The 19,173-nt window shown below is 35.4% G+C and overlaps 4 protein-coding genes and 1 long non-coding RNA gene across 6 annotated transcripts; 2 read left to right on the top strand and 3 right to left on the bottom strand.

Moving 5' to 3' along the window:
* Window positions 1–760: 760 nt before the first annotated feature.
* On the bottom strand, window positions 761–3,864 carry LOC106358222 (catalase-1). The gene is made up of 7 exons (XM_013797970.3): window positions 3,509–3,864; window positions 2,894–2,990; window positions 2,408–2,685; window positions 1,534–2,310; window positions 1,364–1,453; window positions 1,218–1,285; window positions 761–1,121 (listed from the first exon to the last, which is right to left on the bottom strand). Exons 1-7 carry the CDS (start codon window positions 3,521–3,523, stop codon window positions 968–970), a joined length of 1,479 nt encoding a protein of 492 aa, XP_013653424.1. The 5' UTR covers window positions 3,524–3,864; the 3' UTR covers window positions 761–967.
* Window positions 3,865–4,139: 275 nt separating this feature from the next.
* LOC106358221 (catalase-3-like) lies at window positions 4,140–7,366 on the bottom strand. The gene is made up of 8 exons (NM_001316190.1): window positions 7,352–7,366; window positions 6,210–6,306; window positions 5,844–6,121; window positions 4,811–5,587; window positions 4,640–4,729; window positions 4,483–4,550; window positions 4,285–4,378; window positions 4,140–4,199 (listed from the first exon to the last, which is right to left on the bottom strand). The coding sequence occupies exons 1-8, from the start codon at window positions 7,364–7,366 to the stop codon at window positions 4,140–4,142; spliced, it is 1,479 nt and encodes a 492-aa protein (NP_001303119.1).
* A 7,079-nt stretch (window positions 7,367–14,445) lies between these two features.
* LOC106356433 (GDP-mannose transporter GONST3-like) lies at window positions 14,446–15,618 on the top strand. The gene has a single exon (XM_013796190.3). The coding sequence runs from the start codon at window positions 14,488–14,490 to the stop codon at window positions 15,526–15,528; it is 1,041 nt and encodes a 346-aa protein (XP_013651644.1). The 5' UTR covers window positions 14,446–14,487; the 3' UTR covers window positions 15,529–15,618.
* Window positions 15,619–15,807: 189 nt separating this feature from the next.
* On the bottom strand, window positions 15,808–16,489 carry LOC125576528. The gene is made up of 4 exons (XR_007314939.1): window positions 16,435–16,489; window positions 16,227–16,360; window positions 16,083–16,129; window positions 15,808–15,989 (listed from the first exon to the last, which is right to left on the bottom strand). It is a non-coding gene; the product is annotated as an uncharacterized LOC125576528 (long non-coding RNA).
* A 72-nt stretch (window positions 16,490–16,561) lies between these two features.
* On the top strand, window positions 16,562–18,446 carry LOC106358230 (dolichol-phosphate mannosyltransferase subunit 1). 2 transcript variants are annotated; one of them, XM_048736800.1, is made up of 9 exons: window positions 16,570–16,818; window positions 16,885–16,977; window positions 17,115–17,214; window positions 17,309–17,342; window positions 17,434–17,510; window positions 17,585–17,610; window positions 17,703–17,867; window positions 17,948–18,062; window positions 18,164–18,446. In XM_048736800.1, the coding sequence occupies exons 1-9, from the start codon at window positions 16,697–16,699 to the stop codon at window positions 18,266–18,268; spliced, it is 837 nt and encodes a 278-aa protein (XP_048592757.1). In that variant the 5' UTR covers window positions 16,570–16,696; the 3' UTR covers window positions 18,269–18,446. The 2 variants fall into 2 exon arrangements, with proteins under 2 accessions (XP_013653431.1, XP_048592757.1); XM_013797977.3 differs by lacking the exon at window positions 16,885–16,977 and having other exon boundaries at window positions 16,562–16,818.
* Window positions 18,447–19,173: the final 727 nt, after the last annotated feature.

Raw genomic sequence — 19,173 nt, forward strand, 5'->3', positions numbered from 1 at the left:
GAAGGCTGACAAAGATGCACCATTCGCCTTCACTTTCGTTATGCAAAACCAATGGTCATGACACATGCAAGTGAGAAATGAAGGTGCTCAAGGTCGGGGTAAATGATGTTCAAAAACAAAAAAAAAAGTAAACAGACTAGGAATACATCTAAATGGTGTTTAAAAACACAGAAGAATGAAAGTAAGCCAGGTTAAATGAAATAATCACTACTTAATAAAACGATTTGCATCTTTACATGTATAATATTAAAAATTTATAAGTGGCCAATCTTTAGATAAAAAAATAGAAATTGAAAGAAAAGAGGAAGCTGGCTTATTAACGACGAACTACATTCAAATAGGCATGATTCAATTATGATACAACTCAAACCCAAAATTATTAAATCAGTAATGAAATGGTAATACAATGCACGGTCCCCGCGCTTGCGCGGGGTGACGATCCCTAGTCAAATTAATACCTAACTCTAGATACATGAAAATTGATACCAATTAAAAGTTCCGACGTGATGACTACACTAATACTCCATATCAAGATGGACAAATACTTAAAAAAAAAAACCTTTTCTTTAATCATTGATCGTGCGTCTGACATTAGACCACAATAAATTACAACTATAAGCAGCTCACGTCATAGATGCAAATCTGGAGGAATTAATAAGCACACTTAAAAATTTAATCCAGAGCAAAACATAAAAAACAAATAAATTCCATTTCGAGTAGAACCAGTTATGGATTATAAACATCACATTATAAGCTTACATAACGCATAATTTTAATTATTTGCCTTAGAAAATATTCGTTGACATTGTGAATAGAAAGATTACAACATGAACTAGTAGTACCCTTCTTTAAACATTTCATTGTCACGGTTTTTATTTAAATGAACTATTACCAAAGAGCTTACACAGAAACCAAACCGCAATAAGAGCACATATTGGGTTCACTTAGTCTTTTGAGATGATACCATTCAGTACTTTGGCCTCACGTTAAGACGGGAAGCTAGTTTCTGTCCCAGAGATTTGTCTGCCTGAGTCCAGTAAGATATCCAAATGCTGCGGATCTCGTGCGTCACGCGAGGCTCCGCAAGTGCTTCAACAAAACGCTTCACGAAACGCTCTTGCCTTTTACCCGGAAAGAAACAAAAAAAAAACAATTAGAATTTTATGAATTGTGTGAAAGCTTTGTGGCTTTTGCAATGAGGGTTGTTAGTGTTATACCTGTCTGCGTCCCAGGATCGGTATCGTTCCCCTGGCTGCTGAAAGTTGTTCTCCTTCTCAATCATGCACTGTCATATAAAGAAAAAAACATTTTAATCTCACAATGTTGAAAGGATTTGTGTTTAAGGCATGAAGAGGAATCTGACCTTCTCACGATTTCCAGAGCAGAAAACAGGAGTTGTAGGGTATTTGTCAGCATGGCGAACCGGGTTCAACCTTGAAGGGAAGTAATTCACCTGGAAAGCAACTCAACCGGTTCATATAATCAAACTATAAAAAAATGATTTTGAATAAGCAAGTTGAAAGAGCTGATTACCTCCTCATCTCTGTGCATGAAGTTCATGAAACCTTCATGGTGATTGTTATGGTGAGCACATTTGGGGGCATTGACCGGCAGCTGCAGATAGTTTGGTCCAAGACGGTGTCTCTGACTATCAGCGTAGGAGAAGATCCTGGTCTGGAGTAGCTTATCGTCTGAGTAATGGACGCCAGGAACCACAATAGCAGGGCAGAAAGCAATCTGCTCATTCTCGTTAAAGAAGTTGTCGATGTTTTTGTTCAAGACCAAGCGTCCAACAGGCTGCAGAGGCAAGACATCTTCAGGCCAGATCTTTGTCACATCAAGAGGGTCGAAGTCAAACTTGTCCTCGTGAGCAGGATCCATCACTTGAACAAACAGATGCCACTCTGGATAGTTCCCGGCAGCAATGGAGTCATAGAGATCCTTGGTTGCATGGCTGTGATTGGATCCTCCGACCTTGATAGCTTCCTCATCAAGGAGGCATTTAACCCCACAAGAGGGTTTCCAGTGGAACTTCACGTAGTGAGCTTTTCCGGCTTTGTTGATAAGCATGTAGGTGTTGACACCAAAGCCATCCATGTGCCTGTAGTCCTGTGGGATACCGAGATCGTCAAAGAGGAATGAAAACATGTGAAGACTCTCTGGGTGGTGTGAGAAGAAGTCCAGTATCCTCCAATTCTCCTGAATGTGGGATTTGGGGTTTGGTTTGAGGGCGTGGACCATGTCAGGGAACTTCATCCCGTCGCGGATGAAGAAGACAGGGAAGTTGTTGCCAACAAGATCAAAGTTCCCCTGAGTTTGCAAAACAGAGAAGTACCATAAAAACTCATTAAAACACATAGATGTTGATGATGCCATGAAATAGAGAGACAGTGGGGAAATGCTAAACCTCTCTGGTGTAGAACTTGACAGCGAAACCACGAGGATCTCTGAGAGTCTCGGGGCTGCCGCGCTCGTGGATCACAGTAGAGAAACGAACAATGACAGGAGTCTGGACGCCAGGTCCTCGGAGAAAATCAGCACAGGTAAGGTGTGTGATGTCATGAGTGACTTCAAAGAAACCTTTAGCACTAGCACCTCTGGCGTGAACCACCCTCTCAGGAATCCGCTCCCTGTCAAAGTTGGCGAGTTTCTCAAGCAGATGGTAGTCTTCCAAAAGAATCGGACCTGCCAAGTAGTAAAAACCATAGCTTTCACCTATCAAACTTTCCAAATATTATATTAAGCTTTAGTAATATAAACTGAAGGAAGAAAGCTGATTCATACAACACAACGTTTACTGCAATTTCAAGGACATTTATTCAGAACGACCAATGATTAACCTGCTAGCTATATACATTTTTTTTTGGTAATTAAAGAGATAAGAAAGAGGCACCTCTGGTTCCAGCAGTCAAAGAGGAGTTGTTGTTCCAGACAGGAGCACCCGAGTTTGTCGTGAAGAAGGGCGAATCATGAGCGCTTGAAGGACGAACCTGCACCCACCCAAAATATCTTTAACAAATGATGATAACATGACACAACCATAAAGTATATATATAATCAACAAATCAAGATGGTCCAGATCCAACATGAACATTAGGTAGCTACTATTTGAGCTCAAATGACATACAAAATCGATTACAAGTGATTAAATAACGAACAAAACAACCTAAACCTTAAACAATGATTATGTAGAGCGACATCGACAGATTACGTCAACGTTTGGACTAGTTTAATCCTCGAGAACGACCATGTGGTTAAAATAAAAAATCAACAAAACATCTCAAAAGTCATAAATACAATTTTAATTTTTTTAAAGAATCTTAAACACACGCAAGTTTCTAGAACCCTCAACAACAATCAAACCCCCGATCTATGCGTAGAATTATACAAAAATCGAACAATCACCGCAACGCTACAACACAATATTGGACCATTTAATCAACACGAAACGGACTCAGATCCAGAATCAACCCAAACTAATCTAAGAGAAATCGATCGGTGGTGTTACCCTGTAAGGATCCATGGATGATGCAAAGACGATTTTGATTCGGATTTTGCCTCCTTCACGGTTTTTAGGTGAGACTGTATTGTATCTTTCTTTCTTCCCCTCTCTACGTAATCGGCGTGTGTCGCTCACTGTTTCCCCCTCACCTTTTATAGTGCCCCAAAAGATAAATATCTTTATTTTTATCCCACCGCGTTAAAATTGAGATTACGTTACCAACTAAAATAGTCGTATGATTTTATTTTTGGGGGAGAGATTATCCAAATGGATTACTTTCTCGAATTAGTCTTACGTGTGCGGATAATATCGTCTTACCCTTACTTGGATACTATACTATAAGTAGACAAATCTTGTTTTCAAATTCAAGTTTACCCCTTAAAACTATAAAAAATAAATAGTACTAGTCCAATTATTATTTTCATTGATTTTTATTATGAAGAGATGATTACAAAGAGTAGAGTTTGACAAGTAAAATACCAAGGAAACATTTGGTTTAAAAGGATTACAAAGCATCATTTTTATTATACAGACACGAAACAGCAACAACAACAACATAATCTTCTTGAGGAATTTTAAGTGATGATGGAGAGTATCATATGATTTGTACCTTTCCGATGACAAGAGATTGGTCTCCCTAGATGCTTGGCCTCACGTTGAGACGGCTTGCTAGTTTCTGTCCCAGTGATCGATCAGCCTGAGACACAGTGATTATTAAGAATGTTAGCTAATGGGTAAAAAAAGTAAATTAGGAAACAAGAGATTTCACTGAGTTTACTAACCTGAGACCAGTAAGAGATCCAGATGCTGCGGATCTCATGAGTCAGACGCGGCTCTGACAGTATCTCAACCCATCTCTTCACAAACCTGTCTTGCCTGTCACCCACCCATAAAAAGTATAACATTAGGGGATTCAAGCTTTGTCTAGTGAGTTTCTCTGAGAGTTATGCAAAGAGAGAGAATGAGACTTCTTCTTTTACCTGTCTGGTGCCCATGATCTGTATCTGTCTCCTGGCTGCTTGAAGTTGTTCTCCTTCTTGATGATGCACTGCAACACATTAACAATGAAGGATTGTTTTAGTACACAAAATTCAAATGAAGTGAGATATAAGGTTTTTATGCCTTCAAATCATATACCTTTGTTCTGATTCCAGTGTATGATTTGTTAGGGATAGGAACTTTCTCTGCGCACCGGACAGGATCAAACTTTGATGGGTAGTAATTGATCTGTAAAACCAAACACCACATTAAGATTTTGATACCAAGTTATATAAACCATAACTTTAGCGGGTACTAATTAAGACTTACCTCCTCATCTCTGTGCATGAAGTTCATAAACCCTTCATGGTGATTGTTGTGGTGAGCACATTTGGGAGCATTAACCGGAAGCTGCAGATAGTTCGGTCCAAGACGATGTCTCTGAGTGTCACCATACGCAAAGATCCTACACTGAAGCAGCTTGTCATCCGAGTAGTAGATCCCAGGAACCACAAGACCAGGGTTGAAAGCAAGCTGCTCAGTCTCATTAAAGAAGTTATCAATAGTCCTGTTCAGAACCAACCGACCAACAGGCTGCAGAGGCAAGATATCCTCAGGCCAGATCTTGGTCACATCAAGCGGGTCGAAGTCAAACTTATCCTCATCCGCAGGATCCATTGTCTGAATAAAAAGCTTCCACTCAGGGTAGTTACCAGACGCAATAGCATCGTGAAGATCCTTAGTCGCGTGGCTGTGATTGGCTCCTCCAACTACCTTAGCCTCTTCATCAGTGAGATTCTTGATCCCACAAGTTGGTTTCCAGTGGAACTTCACGAAGAGAACCTTTCCGGATTTGGAGACTAGAGTGTAGGTGTGGACGCCGAAACCTTCCATGTGCCTGTAGTCTTGTGGGATACCGACGTCATCAAACATCCAGCACCATGTGAGGAGACTCTCTGGTAAGTGGGACATGTAGTCCAGTATCCTCCAGTACTCCTGGATATTTGTTTTCGGGTTCGGCTTCAGGGCGTGGACAACATCCGGGAACTGAATCCCGTCGCGGATGAAGAACACCGGAGTGTTGTTTCCAACGAGATCAAAGTTCCCCTGAAGTGCATTACCAAGACACACACATGAGTACTGATTCTAAAGAAGCTAGAGGAGATCTCAAAAATGAAAATTACTAATATTTTTGTTATATAGACACTCTAAAAAATCAGTCTAGGCGGTACTTAATAATCCATAGACAAATCAACTATTAGCAAAATGATTTTTCTAAACCGATTATTTCGGTTTAAGCATCCGCCTAGACATTAATTATAATTACCGCCTAGTGATTTTTTAAACATTAATTGTTTAATACCTCTCTGGTGTAAAACTTGACGGCGAAGCCACGGATGTCTCTCATGGTTTCAGGGCTGGCACGCTCGTGAACGACAGTGGAGAAACGGACGATGACCGGAGTCTGAACACCAGGGGCTCTGAGGAAATCAGCACAAGTGAGGTTGGAGATGTCATGGGTGACCTCAAAGAAGCCCTTAGCACTGATCCCTCTGGCATGAACCACTCTCTCAGGAATCCTCTCCCTGGTGAAGTTAGCAACCTTCTCGATCAGATGGTAGTCCTCAAGAAGAACCGGACCTGACCAGAACAAAGAGTAACAAAATTTTAGAAAAACCAATCACACTTTTAAACTCTTTCTCTCCTAACGAAAACCATTACAACATACCTCTTTCTCCGATGGTGAGGGAGGAGATGTTGTTCGAGACCGGAGCACCGCCGTTTGTGGTGTAAAACGGAGCGTTGTACGCGCTCGAGGGACGGTACTGCAAGAACCGTAATTCAATCGATTATCAGATATATCTCCAGAGGAATCTAGATCAAGCAACAATCGTATGGATTCGAATTCGATTCTTTTTAGAAGATATCACTTTCTTATTTTACCCGCGTTTTTCTTATTCACTCACAATCCGAAATTTTAAAACCAAACCCGGTTTTACCGGGCCGGATCCGGGCCGTCGGTGGACAGAGAAGGCTTTTAATTTTGGGTGGCAAGGCACAGTAACATGTCGGATATAATAAATCTTAATTTTTTTGAAAAAGGATAATAAATCTTAATTCCTTCGATTATTGCTTTACTTTCGAATATTCATAGTCTTGTTTGATGGATCTACCACTTTTAAGGGTTCGAATAATAAATCCATACGATTAAAAGGAAATTCACGATTTTTTTTTAAAAGATCCATACGATTATCCTCATATTCATATATCACATGCATGCATGGTATGTTAAAAAACTATTATATAAGTGATATGTGCCTTGTTTCATACCGAATAAATACTTCATTTAAATTGTTGTATTGATCCACAGTCTGATTAATCATATGTTTAGATCTTATTTGATTAGATTATTTATATTATGATTAATTTATTGGGTAGATTTGATTAATCAGGTGTGTAGATCTGAGAAATCTATTTAAAAAAAATTACAAAACACATGTTTTTAATAAAAACACACAGACAACAAAATAAGGTCTCTCGTATAAGGAAAAAAACAAACAAACCACATGTGACGTTTTTAACGCATGCACTGGTTTATAGATCAAACGTTTTTAAAATATGCCATCTTAGATAGCCAACCCAAGAATCAACATAACCACCTTATATAGCTCAAGCGATCATAGAACATAAATCAATTTTGGAAGAAAAAGCATGTATTTAACACTAAGACTCAAGAGCAACTTTCATTTTTCATTAAAAAGAATTGGAAAAATAATCATAATGAAACATGCATGGGATCATAGTGAAACATAATTGACTTAAGACACACACACACATAAAAAAAAAAAGTGGAGAAGAACAAGAAGATACCTTGTAAGGATCCATGGTGGTGAAGAAGCTTTGATGATCCCCAAATATAACGTTTGAGGTTTTGGTATAGTGAGAGTGATGAGATCTTGTGTAATGTATATATAGTGAATAGCGTGTGCTACGTTAGGTAATGGCGGTCCCCCAAGTGGAGGGGTACGTTTGTCCTTCCATGATCAATTTATCGATACAGTAAAAATGGACCATTGTGTTTACTTTTCCTTTGCGATAACAATAATGCCCCCACCTTTTTTTTGTCTTCAATGCCCCCACTTCCCACCACCTTAGATATTTCTTTCCTGTTTTTGGCTCCAACCCGTGAGAGAAAAATCCGTAATGAATAATAATTCATGATCCTGACAAGACAGTATTGCTAGAGAGGAAAAATAATATTAATATATTTCGGAAACAATTATTGTGACAAAAACAGATAACCTAATCTCAAAAACAAAAAACTTTAATAAAAAATGTTATCTTAATTATAAAATTATTTTTATATATTACCTGATACACAACCCGTTCTCTTAATATAAATCAACAATAGTTAGCAAATCCTTGTTTTCAAAAAGAAAATTCAATGATAATTCTTCATAGTGGTATAATATATAATTCTATTATAGCTTAGTTTATATATAGGTTCAAAGGATAAAAGTTAGCTTATACGTGATAAAATAAAAGGTCTATGGTTTTACATCAGATATAGAATTTTAGTATTAAAACAATACGCAAATTTTCAAATTACAATTTGTAGATGCAAAATTATCAGATATTTATTCTAGATAGAATTGATCATCTTAGTTCTGCATATAATATTGGTTAGAATTGTTCACTGCGATATATGAGTGAGATTCATGTGAAAAATCAGCTCTTGTAGATATAAATTGTAAACCCTTTCTTCAAAAAAAAGAGTATTCACTGTTCAAACCGATATATACATATATATATATAGTAGGAAATTAAAATATCTATGTAACATATACAAAACTTTGTTTTAATACAAGTTTGGAATTTTAGTTTAATTCATTTTAAATGAATCTATAATTTAGTTATCTTGAAATTGCATTCTATAACATGATAAGATTGGAATTCCGTTTGATTTCCAGACATTTTGGATCTTACCCTGATCAGTTTTTATATATAAAGTAAAGTCACATGATACATTTCATCACATATGTTTGGTCTTATCGCATTAGAACTTAGAAGAGTAAGTTCGTGTCAGACACATGTTGGATAATGTAGACTGGGGTCTCTACGTGATAATTTTCCTTTTCCGGTATTATATATGTTTCGATCGGTCGACCAAACCTACGGTTTGTTTTTCCAAACTTTGCGACGTTGTCCTCCAAAAAGTAAATAAGAAATTCAGGTGGAATTAATGAGCTTTACCGGGTAATACGATTTTAATTTAGCCTCACCCATTTTGATACGGCGTTTTATACTGTAATAAATTACTAGTATTTTTATAAATCTATATCATACATTGTTAATATTGATGATCACGAATCTAAGTTCACGGGATGAAAATTTTCAAAACTTAGTGTTTATTGAAAAAATAAATAGTGACATTATTCAGTGGGTATGGTGGCCAGTCTATGTTTGGGAGCATGTGGAGATTATCTACACGTTACTTTGATGATGAATCGATCCATGTTTTGATTCAGGAGCTTGCGCTTGGGTCCCTTTAGAGTGAACAAGTTTTTTTTTTTTTGTGGTGTAACAGAGTGAACAAGTTGCTCTTGTTACTTCGTTTGATGCTATTACAACTAGGTGAAATTACTCCGCCACAATATATATTCTCTCATAAAATTACAATCATTAGAAGGCAATCAACATTCAACATCGATCTATATCCCGTCTGACAAACTAAATTTACGTGATTGTCTTTTTCTGAAACAAGAATGTATCCCTAAACTGATAGTATGTCCCGGTTTTAAAATATAGTTTGACAGGTTGTGACTGGAAGATTTTTTTCATCTGGCCACTAATTTTACTTTACTAAATTGATCTGTCACAGCGGCAGTTTTATTTATTAAAAGTTCAGCTCTAAGGCATTTTTAATTTGTTTAAGACAAGTAATATGCTGTACGTGTTAAGTGCAGTACGCTTAATCAGTCCCCATAATCGAGGGTTTTCGTCGTTGGGTAAAAAAACATATGGTTTCATTAGATAATATTTTATTATTGTATTTAATTAGATATTGTTTTACAAATCACATATTATATATAAATTTAGTGAAATTGCTGCGCTAAAGTTACAAATCATAGAATATATACTTTTATGAAATATTAATTTAACATAAGCCTAAAAACCATGAACACCTTGGCATAAAAACAGAATTTACAAAAGGAACATTTGTAGTTTCTTTTATGAAGAATATTTGTAGTTATCTACAAAATTATCGTATTCCTTTCCTTTCTTATCCGATAAACTTGTAGTAATCATCTTACCGAAGAAAGTCTTGGTGTCGTAAAGAAAAGAAAGAAAGAAAAGTCTTCCTTTGGAGACGACAAAATAGTCACAAACCTTGAAAGATAGCAGCCTAGCTAAATTGTTTTATGTATGTAAATTTATGAAGCTGTGTAATAAGTTTCTGGCAAGTTTTGTCGCAGTACATGCGAACATCATTTACTTGTCAATTGTATTGTAGTGAAGAATTCCAAGTTTTTCAGCCTTATATAACCAAAATTCTGATATTAATTATTAGATATTGGGTTGTTTGTCATGTTGATCCATATAAGTTCTTGAACTTTATATAGAACAAGACTTTCGTAACAATTCTGACGAATTCACAAACTATAAAGTTGAAAAAGATAAAGTAATAGAAATGAAAGTACATTTTTCTTTATATAATCACTATTCACGCAGATAAATTCAGACAACAAAAATTTATCAATGCCTATTCCTAAAAAAATATCAATGCATATTACCAAATGTAAATAATAAGAGTAATTTTTCTCTCTACCTTTTTGTCATTTTTATATCAGTAGAACTGTTGACGCTCTGTGTAGTAATTTTTCTCTGTACATATAACAATCAATGAATAAATATATTAACGAATATATAAAATTTTATTTTTAATTAAACTAAAATATAGGACTATCAAAAGTTGTCAATTTACTTAACAAGCTTAATAATGATATTTAGATAACATACGAGCGCAACAGGAATCCACTTGTAAGTTGCCACGTAGTAATCTTACCTTACTTTCTGACTTTATGGTCTTAGACCATCTCCAATTCATACCTATTTTTTCCTCTATAATTCCCACAAAAATAGAGTAACTCTATTATAGAGTAAGTTTTGCTCCAATGGTTTACTCTATAATAGAGTTACTCTATTATAGAGGGGAAAACAGAGGGATTTTATTTTTTCACTCCAAATATAGAGTGAAAAAGTGAAGTCCCTCTATTTTCTCCTCTATAATAGAGTAACTCTATTATAGAGTAAACTATTGGAACAAAATTTACTCTATAATAGAGTTACTCTATTTTTGTGGGAATTATAGAAGAAAAAATAAGTATGGGTTGGAGATGTCCTAACTCAACGAATGAAAATGCGTTTTTGTGGATCAACACGACAAAAAAACGAGATTACACCTTATCCTAGTGTCCTCGCTCGTTTATTTTTTTGGAAATTAATTATTATTTTTTGTCAATTAAGTTGAAAAATCAATAAGAAAATTTTCGCACTTTAGTATTCGAATCTTTTGGTGCCTCGTTTCTACTCTGATGGTGACTTCACGAGACTTTGATTTCAGTATCTAGAATTTGTTTGTTTATTTACTGCGCATATCTTTCAGTTTTAAACTTGTAACTTTTTGTTGTTGTTTTTCTTCCATGTTAAATAACAATGTCAGTGTATTATTTACCAAAGTATTTTACAACTTATAAATTTTACGAGCATGAGAAAAAAAAAATCACGATTTGAAATTTGATGCACTTTGTATATTTTAAAAAATTCTGCTACTTTCTTTCATTTGAAAAATTTCAGTCGATTTTCGAAACAAATTTCAACATACCAAATAACATTGGAAACACTTAATCCTGAAGTTCAAATATGCTAAGTTAGTTTAAATAACATAGTTTCTTACAGAGCGTGTTAAAATATGTCCAGTGCTTATATATACAAATTCCTATCTATATTATCATGACTAGGAAAGGAACCCATGCGATATCGCACGGTAACTCATTTTGTAAAAAATACAATACAAATAAAATTACAATAATTTTTGAAGATAATTTTTTAAAATTCTTTATAAGAGTATATACATATATATATATATATGAAAATAAATGAAAAGACAATTTCATATAATTTTGATAACCTTTTAAAAACAAAGGCATGTAGTGATCTTTGATGATCTAAATAATGAATCTCTTTCTTTCTTAGTTTATTTGTGATTATTGTGATTTTCTAATTTTATTTGGTGTTTATTGTGGTTGTTATTTGTCATTTTCGACAACTCTTTATATATATGAAACAAACATTTGCAAGGGTTTAACTAAGAGTTACACTGGTTAACACCAAAAGTTGCAACAGTTTACAACTAAAACCAATAATCACTAATAATTGCAATTATTTATCATCAAAGAATGTAATGGTTCAACACTAACAGTTGCATCATCTAATCAATTGTAACTATTCACTAAGACAACATACTCCACTTAAACAGTCGCAAAGATTCACTTAAATCTCTAACAATTATTTCATATTTAATTATTATCAGAGATTCACTAAATAAATATCACTCGTATCAAACTCATGCACGAATAAAAATGTACGTAACATCAATTCAAAAAACACCATAAATGTCTATTTATTTGGTAGATAACAAAATGGATCATATATTTAAAAAAAAAAGGATCATATATGCGTCGTACGTATATAATTTGACATATCATTAAACCTTGTATCAGATGTGATGTCAAAGTTACTAATATGGTAGATAGATTATTCTTTGAAAAAATATCTGTAAAATGGGATGATCGATGATTAATAGTAGTTTAACAGATCTCTCTTCACAAAAATAAATAAATTAATAGACTATTTAGAAGAAATAAAATATCAGATGTAAAAGTTGGAATCTTCAATGTATAAATGTTTTCAAAGAGGTGTCTTTGATCAAAGAGGTGTCTTTGAAAGAGGTTTAAGCCGTTTTGATTTGAAGGAATGCATTGATTCGAGAAAGGCAAAAGCGTTCTTTGGTTTAATAAATGATGATATCATCTATTTAAAGAAAATCAAATTCTTAACCATTAGATTATAAAATAAAGCAAATCTAATAGTTATATATAACTTTTTTTCCTATAAAAAATGATGATATTATCAGTTAACAAAAAAACAGGTTTCCTATTATATATAGAAAATTTTAAAAAGAAGTAAGAAAAACTTGCTTTGACCAGTTCAAAAAAAAAAACTTGCTTTGATAGTAGCAAATGTCATTTTATTTGCATAACTTCCTGTATATCTGCCAAGAAGAAGCAAGGTTGGTTTCAAGGCGACTCTCTAATAAAAACGAATAAACACGAACCAAAAACAAAAAATCAGTTTAATACCCAGCAAGTTGATTATTGATCATCCATGGTCTCCAGTTATCAATAACCGAATAGTTGAGAGATCTTATCCAAGCTTGAGTCCCAATGTAAGGTACTGTCATATCGTGATCACCAATGTTCACACAAAACCACACAAATATTTACATAAAGATTTTGAATCTTGGTGGGAGAAAAAAACTCTGACCTGAAGATGAGAGAACAATAGCCATTGATGCTATTATCCATATGGTAAGGTACATTACTTATAATGTCGTTACAGGAATATCCAAATTACATCGTATCCATCTCCCTATGCTCTACTACAATTATAGATCTTAAAAAACTTGACAGCGCTTCTTTACTAAACTCTTTGAAATGAACAGTCTTATATAGCTTCTTGATTTGAAGAGCTTTGCGTACGCTTTCGTTTGCCCAGTAGGTAGCTAGCAAATACCTATAAATCTGCAAAAGCAATCTTATATATGCTTTGTTTCCTGAATGGTTTAACGATAAAGAGAGAGAGAGAGTTAAAATTTTATAACAGTAGTTATTTTGAAAAGATATTTATAAGAATAATCACAGCTTTTCACTTTTTAAAAGATATATATATATATATATATATATATATATATATAAATAGTCACAACTTTTAGACAATTTTTAGAAAATACACAATTTTCTAATATTAAACTTTTAGAAAAGACACAACATTTTAGATATTTTTTACAAAAGACACAATCTTTTAAATATTTTTTATAAAAGATACAACCTTTCAACATAAGTAGATTCACAACCTTTTGAATTAATTGAGATTGCTATTATTAATAGATAGGCTTATAAAATATGAGTATCTTTGATGGTGGTGATGATATTTAGAAAAATCAGTGTGATCATGTAAAAATAGTCTGATCTTTAGAGAAACATGAAACGGCAAGTAGTTTCATCATCGGAGTGGTTGATTGGTATGTTTTCATATATAAATAAGAATAATATTGCTAAAATTTTGAGTATGATCTGTTTGCCTTGCTGGATCCACAAGGCCTTACTTAGTTCAATCATCTTTTGTGGCTGTTCAGGTGACTGGACCAAAGAGATGAGTTCATAGGTCTGGTTCCTGATCTGATGAGAACATGAAGATCATGTAGGGTTTCTAAAATCTTTTTTTTTCGGGAATTGATCTTGCAGCAACAAGAAGCTTGAATGTAGTTGACAATACTCTCTTCTTCCTCATATAACTAATGAAACCATAAAACGATTAGGTGAAACTATTCTCGAAAGCAAACAGAGACACGGAGTAGTTACAAAAGCATTATCCAGATATTTATTGTTGAGTTTAATTATTGGAGACCCCCGGATTGTAAACTTGTCAAAAACATACAAATATTCATTACATGAGACTTAAAAAAGGCATAAATATAGATTTATCAGTTAAAGACGTTAGCACCCCAAATAGGGTATCTGAAGGTGACATAGTTCTTGGAGTGCTTCTCTCTTATTTCACCGACCAGCTCTAATCTCTGGCGATTTAAACCTCATTTGGCTCCAACATATAACACTCGTTATTATTTCTAAAACTAGGTTTTGCTTCCTTCCTACAGTTTCTCGATGAATAACTGGAACCGTGTGGTTCAAGCAACTGAACCTAGATACAGTGATTTGCTTCATCAAGCCTCTGTGTATGGTGTAGCTACTGGTTATTGCATCTCAGCTTCTCTTCTCACAATCATCAACAAATGGGCAATCATGAAATTCCCTTACCCTGGTGCACTCACCGCTCTTCAGTACTTCACAAGCGTGGTCGGTGTCTTACTCTGTGGCCAGTTTAACCTCATCGAGCACGATCCTCTCAACCTCGTAACCATGTGGAGGTTTCTTCCTGCAGCTATCATCTTTTACATGTCACTTTTCACCAACAGTGAGCTTCTACTCCACTCTAACGTCGACACTTTCATCGTGTTTCGTTCTGCTGTTCCTATATTCGTCGCCATTGGAGAGACCCTTTTCTTGAACCGTCCTTGGCCTTCTTTCAGAACATGGATCTCTCTGGCTACCATCCTTGGAGGAAGCTTGCTCTACGTGCTCACTGATTACCAGTTTACCATCACAGCATATAGCTGGGCTATTGCGTATCTTGTGAGCATGTCTATAGATCTTGTCTACATCAAGCACGTGGTTACGACCATAGGGTTAAACACCTGGGGTCTTGTGCTTTACAACAACCTCGAGGCTCTTCTCTTGTTCCCACTTGAGCTGGTTATAATGGGAGAGTTGCAGAAACTAAGGCATGGGAGCACTGAGAAGCCTGATTGGTACACTTTCCCAGTGGTTTTCCCTGTGGGACTATCTTGTTTATTCGGTTTGGCCATCTCTTTCTTTGGTTTTTCGTGTCGCCGAGGGATTTCTGCTACAGGGTTTACGGTTCTTGGCATTGTGAATAAACTGTTGACGGTTGCGATCAATTTGGTTATATGGGATAAGCACTCGAGTTTCATTGGAACTTTGGGACTCTTGATCTGTATGTTTGGTGGAGTCATGTATCAGCAGTCCACAAGAAAGAAACTGAAAGGTGTACATAAAGTTAAGCCGCAAGAACAAGTTGGTGAACTAAAGAAACTGCAAGAGAACGAGGAGGCTCATAAACTATGATCACACACACGAAGCAACCTATACATGCTAATCTTACATAGTACTTGTGTATTGTTCTCTCTACAAAAAAAATAAAATACTATTTTAATTTCCCAAAGAAGAAAATGATATAATACTCCTCATTCAAATGCATGACTAACAGATTTAAGTCACTGTGACCTGCTTGTTATGTTCATTATCTCGTCCCATCAATTGCTAGAAATGGAGAATGAGAAAAACATATCATAAGGAAATTTTGTTGGACCCAAAACTATAGAACTAATAGTGCATCTGGAGATATCTTTCACTCTAGTTAGCCTTCTACTTGTTAAGAGGATAATATTCGTTTTAACAAGTGAACCTTAAAGTAATACATAGCAAAAGCAGGAGAGGCTGGCTTAGTCACAGAATATGTTGACGGATCATCTCCTCACAGGTGGTACAGCTCCTCTTCCTCCGGTTCCACGTCCAGTAGCAGGAGCCTTTACAATAACATCACAGAGATTCAAGGATAGAACAATTAGTAGTGACAAAAGAAGAAACAAGGTGTCTTGAGAGTTAAACCAATCACTAACTTTTCCTCGCATTGCAGCTCTACCTCTGCCAACACCCAGTGATCCGCCTTTTCTGTGACAACCCGCCCCATGGGAACTACCTGCCTCGTGGGCCCCAGGCTCACAGCGCTGCAGCGCACCGACCCCAACGGGGCGGGTTGTCACACTTTCCCTGCATCAATTAAAGTATTATATAGAGACGCTAACATCAAGGGTATCAGAAAGCAGATACCTTGATTCGAGCATCTAAGCGCTTGAACATGGGAGCATGCTTGAGGATGTCTGGTATGACCATAAACCTGTCAAGATCTCTCCATAGGTCAATGACTACTAATCCATATAAGAATGATGATCCCATGAGCATAAAGCACACCTGACTTTGCTGCCACGAATGAAGATATGCTCAAGCTCTTTTACAGCTCTATTACGAATTGGGCTTTACATAAAGCCCATTAATCACTTAAGGCCCTGTTTTATAAATTGCTTTTTCACTCCTTATATTATTCTAACATTAATTGAGTACTTTAGACTTTACTTTTCCGTACAGAGAGTCACAGAGACGACGGTTGATTTCACGGAGAGCCGATCGGGGAGGTTAAGACGACGAAGGAAGCTCGCGTTATTGATCGGGTGCTATGGCGGACCAGAATGAGACGAAAGGAGAGGAGGGAAAGCACAAGTATAGCATAATCGTTCCTACCTACAACGAGCGCCTCAATATCGCTCTCATCGTCTACCTCATTTTCAAGCATCTCCGGTAAAATCGATATTCTCTATCGCAATTGGCTCGAATTCGATTCTGATCGCCATATTAGCGATGCAGCATCTCTCGTTATGGATCATGGTTCTACGTCGCAGATCCAGATTTGATTATTGTTGTTTGTGCACATGAGCTAGTACTCGGTGATATCATCTCGTAAGCTAGGTTTTGTAATCTCGCAATCGATTCTAGCTGTGGCAGCTTTATAAGAGATGAATCGTTTTGCGTTTGTTGAGTAGAATCTTTCTCTGGTTAATGTTAATTGAGAATCAGTCACTTGTTGTATGATGTAGGGATGTTGATTTTGAGATAATTGTTGTTGATGATGGGAGTCCTGATGGCACTCAAGAAATCGTCAAGCAACTTCAGCATTTGTATGGTGAAGACCGCATTGTGAGTACAATGACGAGTTAGGACTTGAATATGTTGTTTTTTTGGGCATTTTTCTGTTTAGTTGAGCTCTGTGTTCGTCTTTGTTATGATGCAGCTTCTAAGAGCTAGAGCCAAGAAGCTCGGTTTGGGTTTGTATCTGTCACACCCATCATCATCTTCTATAACTTTGCTTTGGAATGTGCACGTGGTTATTAATCTTCTTTGCATGATCAATTTCAGGAACTGCGTATATCCATGGTTTGAAGCATGCTACAGGTGATTTCGTTGTGATCATGGATGCTGATCTTTCACATCATGTAAGAGCCACCAGCTGAGTTATCTTGTTTTCTTGTCATTTTTGTTGCGCTGACTCAACTTTTTTCTTGTGCAGCCAAAGTATTTGCCAAGTTTCATCAAGTAAGTAGAGTTTCTTCATCTCTTACAACCCACATAAGAGCTTATAATGATTTCCAGTAGTTTGACTGTTTTTTGTTGTGCATTTCTTGAAGGAAACAACTAGAGACAAATGCAAGTATAGTAACGGGTACACGATATGTGAAAGGTGGTGGTGTACACGGGTGGAATCTTATGCGTAAACTCACAAGCAGAGGAGCAAATGTGCTAGCTCAAACCCTTTTGTGGCCTGGTGTATCTGATTTAACCGGATCCTTCCGGTAAATTCCAATGAATTTGTTGCTTTATTTTTCCTGATTCATTTGACTGACACCTTCACACCTTTTTTTTTATTTGAAAGGCTATACAAGAAATCAGTGCTTGAGGACGTGATAAGTTCATGTGTGAGTAAAGGTTATGTTTTTCAGATGGAGATGATTGTTCGTGCTACCAGAAAAGGATACCATATCGAAGAGGTCTCTCTCTCTTCTTTGTATAGAAATCCATTTGTGATTTTGATTCCTTTTAAAGCATTCGTTATTCATATGATTCCTCTGATTCTCATCTTTATCTGCAGGTGCCGATCACTTTTGTGGATAGAGTCTTTGGAACTTCGAAGCTGGGAGGATCTGAAATAGTGGAATATCTAAAAGGGCTTGTCTATCTTCTCCTGACGACTTAAAGAGACACCAAGCAGCTCAACACACACATGAATCTTTCTTTATACTCGTCACTTAACACCTGAACTCTGATCCATGTCTTTAGTTTTGCTTCTTTCAAAGACTCGAAACGTTCGTTTCGAATGCTCTATTCTCTCTACCATAGGTGATGGGCTTATCTTATGGTAATGGGCTTTACTGTTTGACAACTCTACAAGAAATCAGGCGAGGCCCAATAGGAAGTCAATCATATGAACCACGTCGCTGATACGGGAAAAGAGCTTTTCCACCCAAACAATTTCAGTCACCAAATAAGACAAATGATCAATCGACACAGGATCGACTCAATTATAATTCAAAAATATTTTTTAAACTTTTTAAAACGTGTATAAATCTACATTGATTATAACAGAAGTTAATCAACCGTTTAAAAAAATAAAACGACATCGTTTTGGTTTAATCTTTTTTTAAAATATGTTCACTCAAGGATTTGAACCCATAAAAAACACTCTAATCACTAGATTAAATTAAATGTTTGATATATAACTACAAATTTGAAACTATATATACTACTATACTTTTTCATCTTCTCCAATTATAACTTTGGTGATAATTATTTTTTATTTGTATAAATACATTAACATGTTTTTTAATTAACATATATTTAATAAACTTATATTATACTAAAATATAAATAATAAAATATTTTAAATGATACAAAGTTAAATACTCAAAATTTTGAGTTTTTAATTAACATATATTTAATAAACTTATATTATACTAAAATATAAATAATAAAATATTTTAAATGATACAAAGTTAAATACTCAAATTTTGAAACTATTTATAAAAATTTATCATATAAATTATTTTAATTTTTTTTAAACTTGAATGGTATTTTTATTTTATTTAAAAAAATTAAAATAGT

This window comes from Brassica napus, chromosome A7 (assembly GCF_020379485.1).
Source record: "Brassica napus cultivar Da-Ae chromosome A7, Da-Ae, whole genome shotgun sequence".
In the NCBI taxonomy this organism is placed as follows: Eukaryota; Viridiplantae; Streptophyta; class Magnoliopsida; order Brassicales; family Brassicaceae; genus Brassica; species Brassica napus.

Coding starts and splice junctions, on each gene's coding strand:
- LOC106358230 (XM_048736800.1), top strand. CDS start 16,697: ATGGCGGACCAGAATGAGACGAAAGGAGAGGAGGGAAAGCACAAGTAT. Junction 16,819..16,884: donor CTCATTTTCAAGCATCTCCG/GTAAAATCGATA, acceptor TTAGCGATGCAG/CATCTCTCGTTATGGATCAT. Junction 16,978..17,114: donor GTACTCGGTGATATCATCTC/GTAAGCTAGGTT, acceptor TGTATGATGTAG/GGATGTTGATTTTGAGATAA.
- LOC106358222 (XM_013797970.3), bottom strand. Junction 2,686..2,893: donor TTTGACTGCTGGAACCAGAG/GTGCCTCTTTCT, acceptor ACTACTTGGCAG/GTCCGATTCTTTTGGAAGAC. Junction 2,311..2,407: donor TCAAGTTCTACACCAGAGAG/GTTTAGCATTTC, acceptor TTGCAAACTCAG/GGGAACTTTGATCTTGTTGG.
- LOC106358221 (NM_001316190.1), bottom strand. Junction 4,730..4,810: donor TCATGCACAGAGATGAGGAG/GTAAGTCTTAAT, acceptor TTGGTTTTACAG/ATCAATTACTACCCATCAAA. Junction 4,551..4,639: donor ACACTGGAATCAGAACAAAG/GTATATGATTTG, acceptor AATGTGTTGCAG/TGCATCATCAAGAAGGAGAA.
- LOC106356433 (XM_013796190.3), top strand. CDS start 14,488: ATGAATAACTGGAACCGTGTGGTTCAAGCAACTGAACCTAGATACAGT.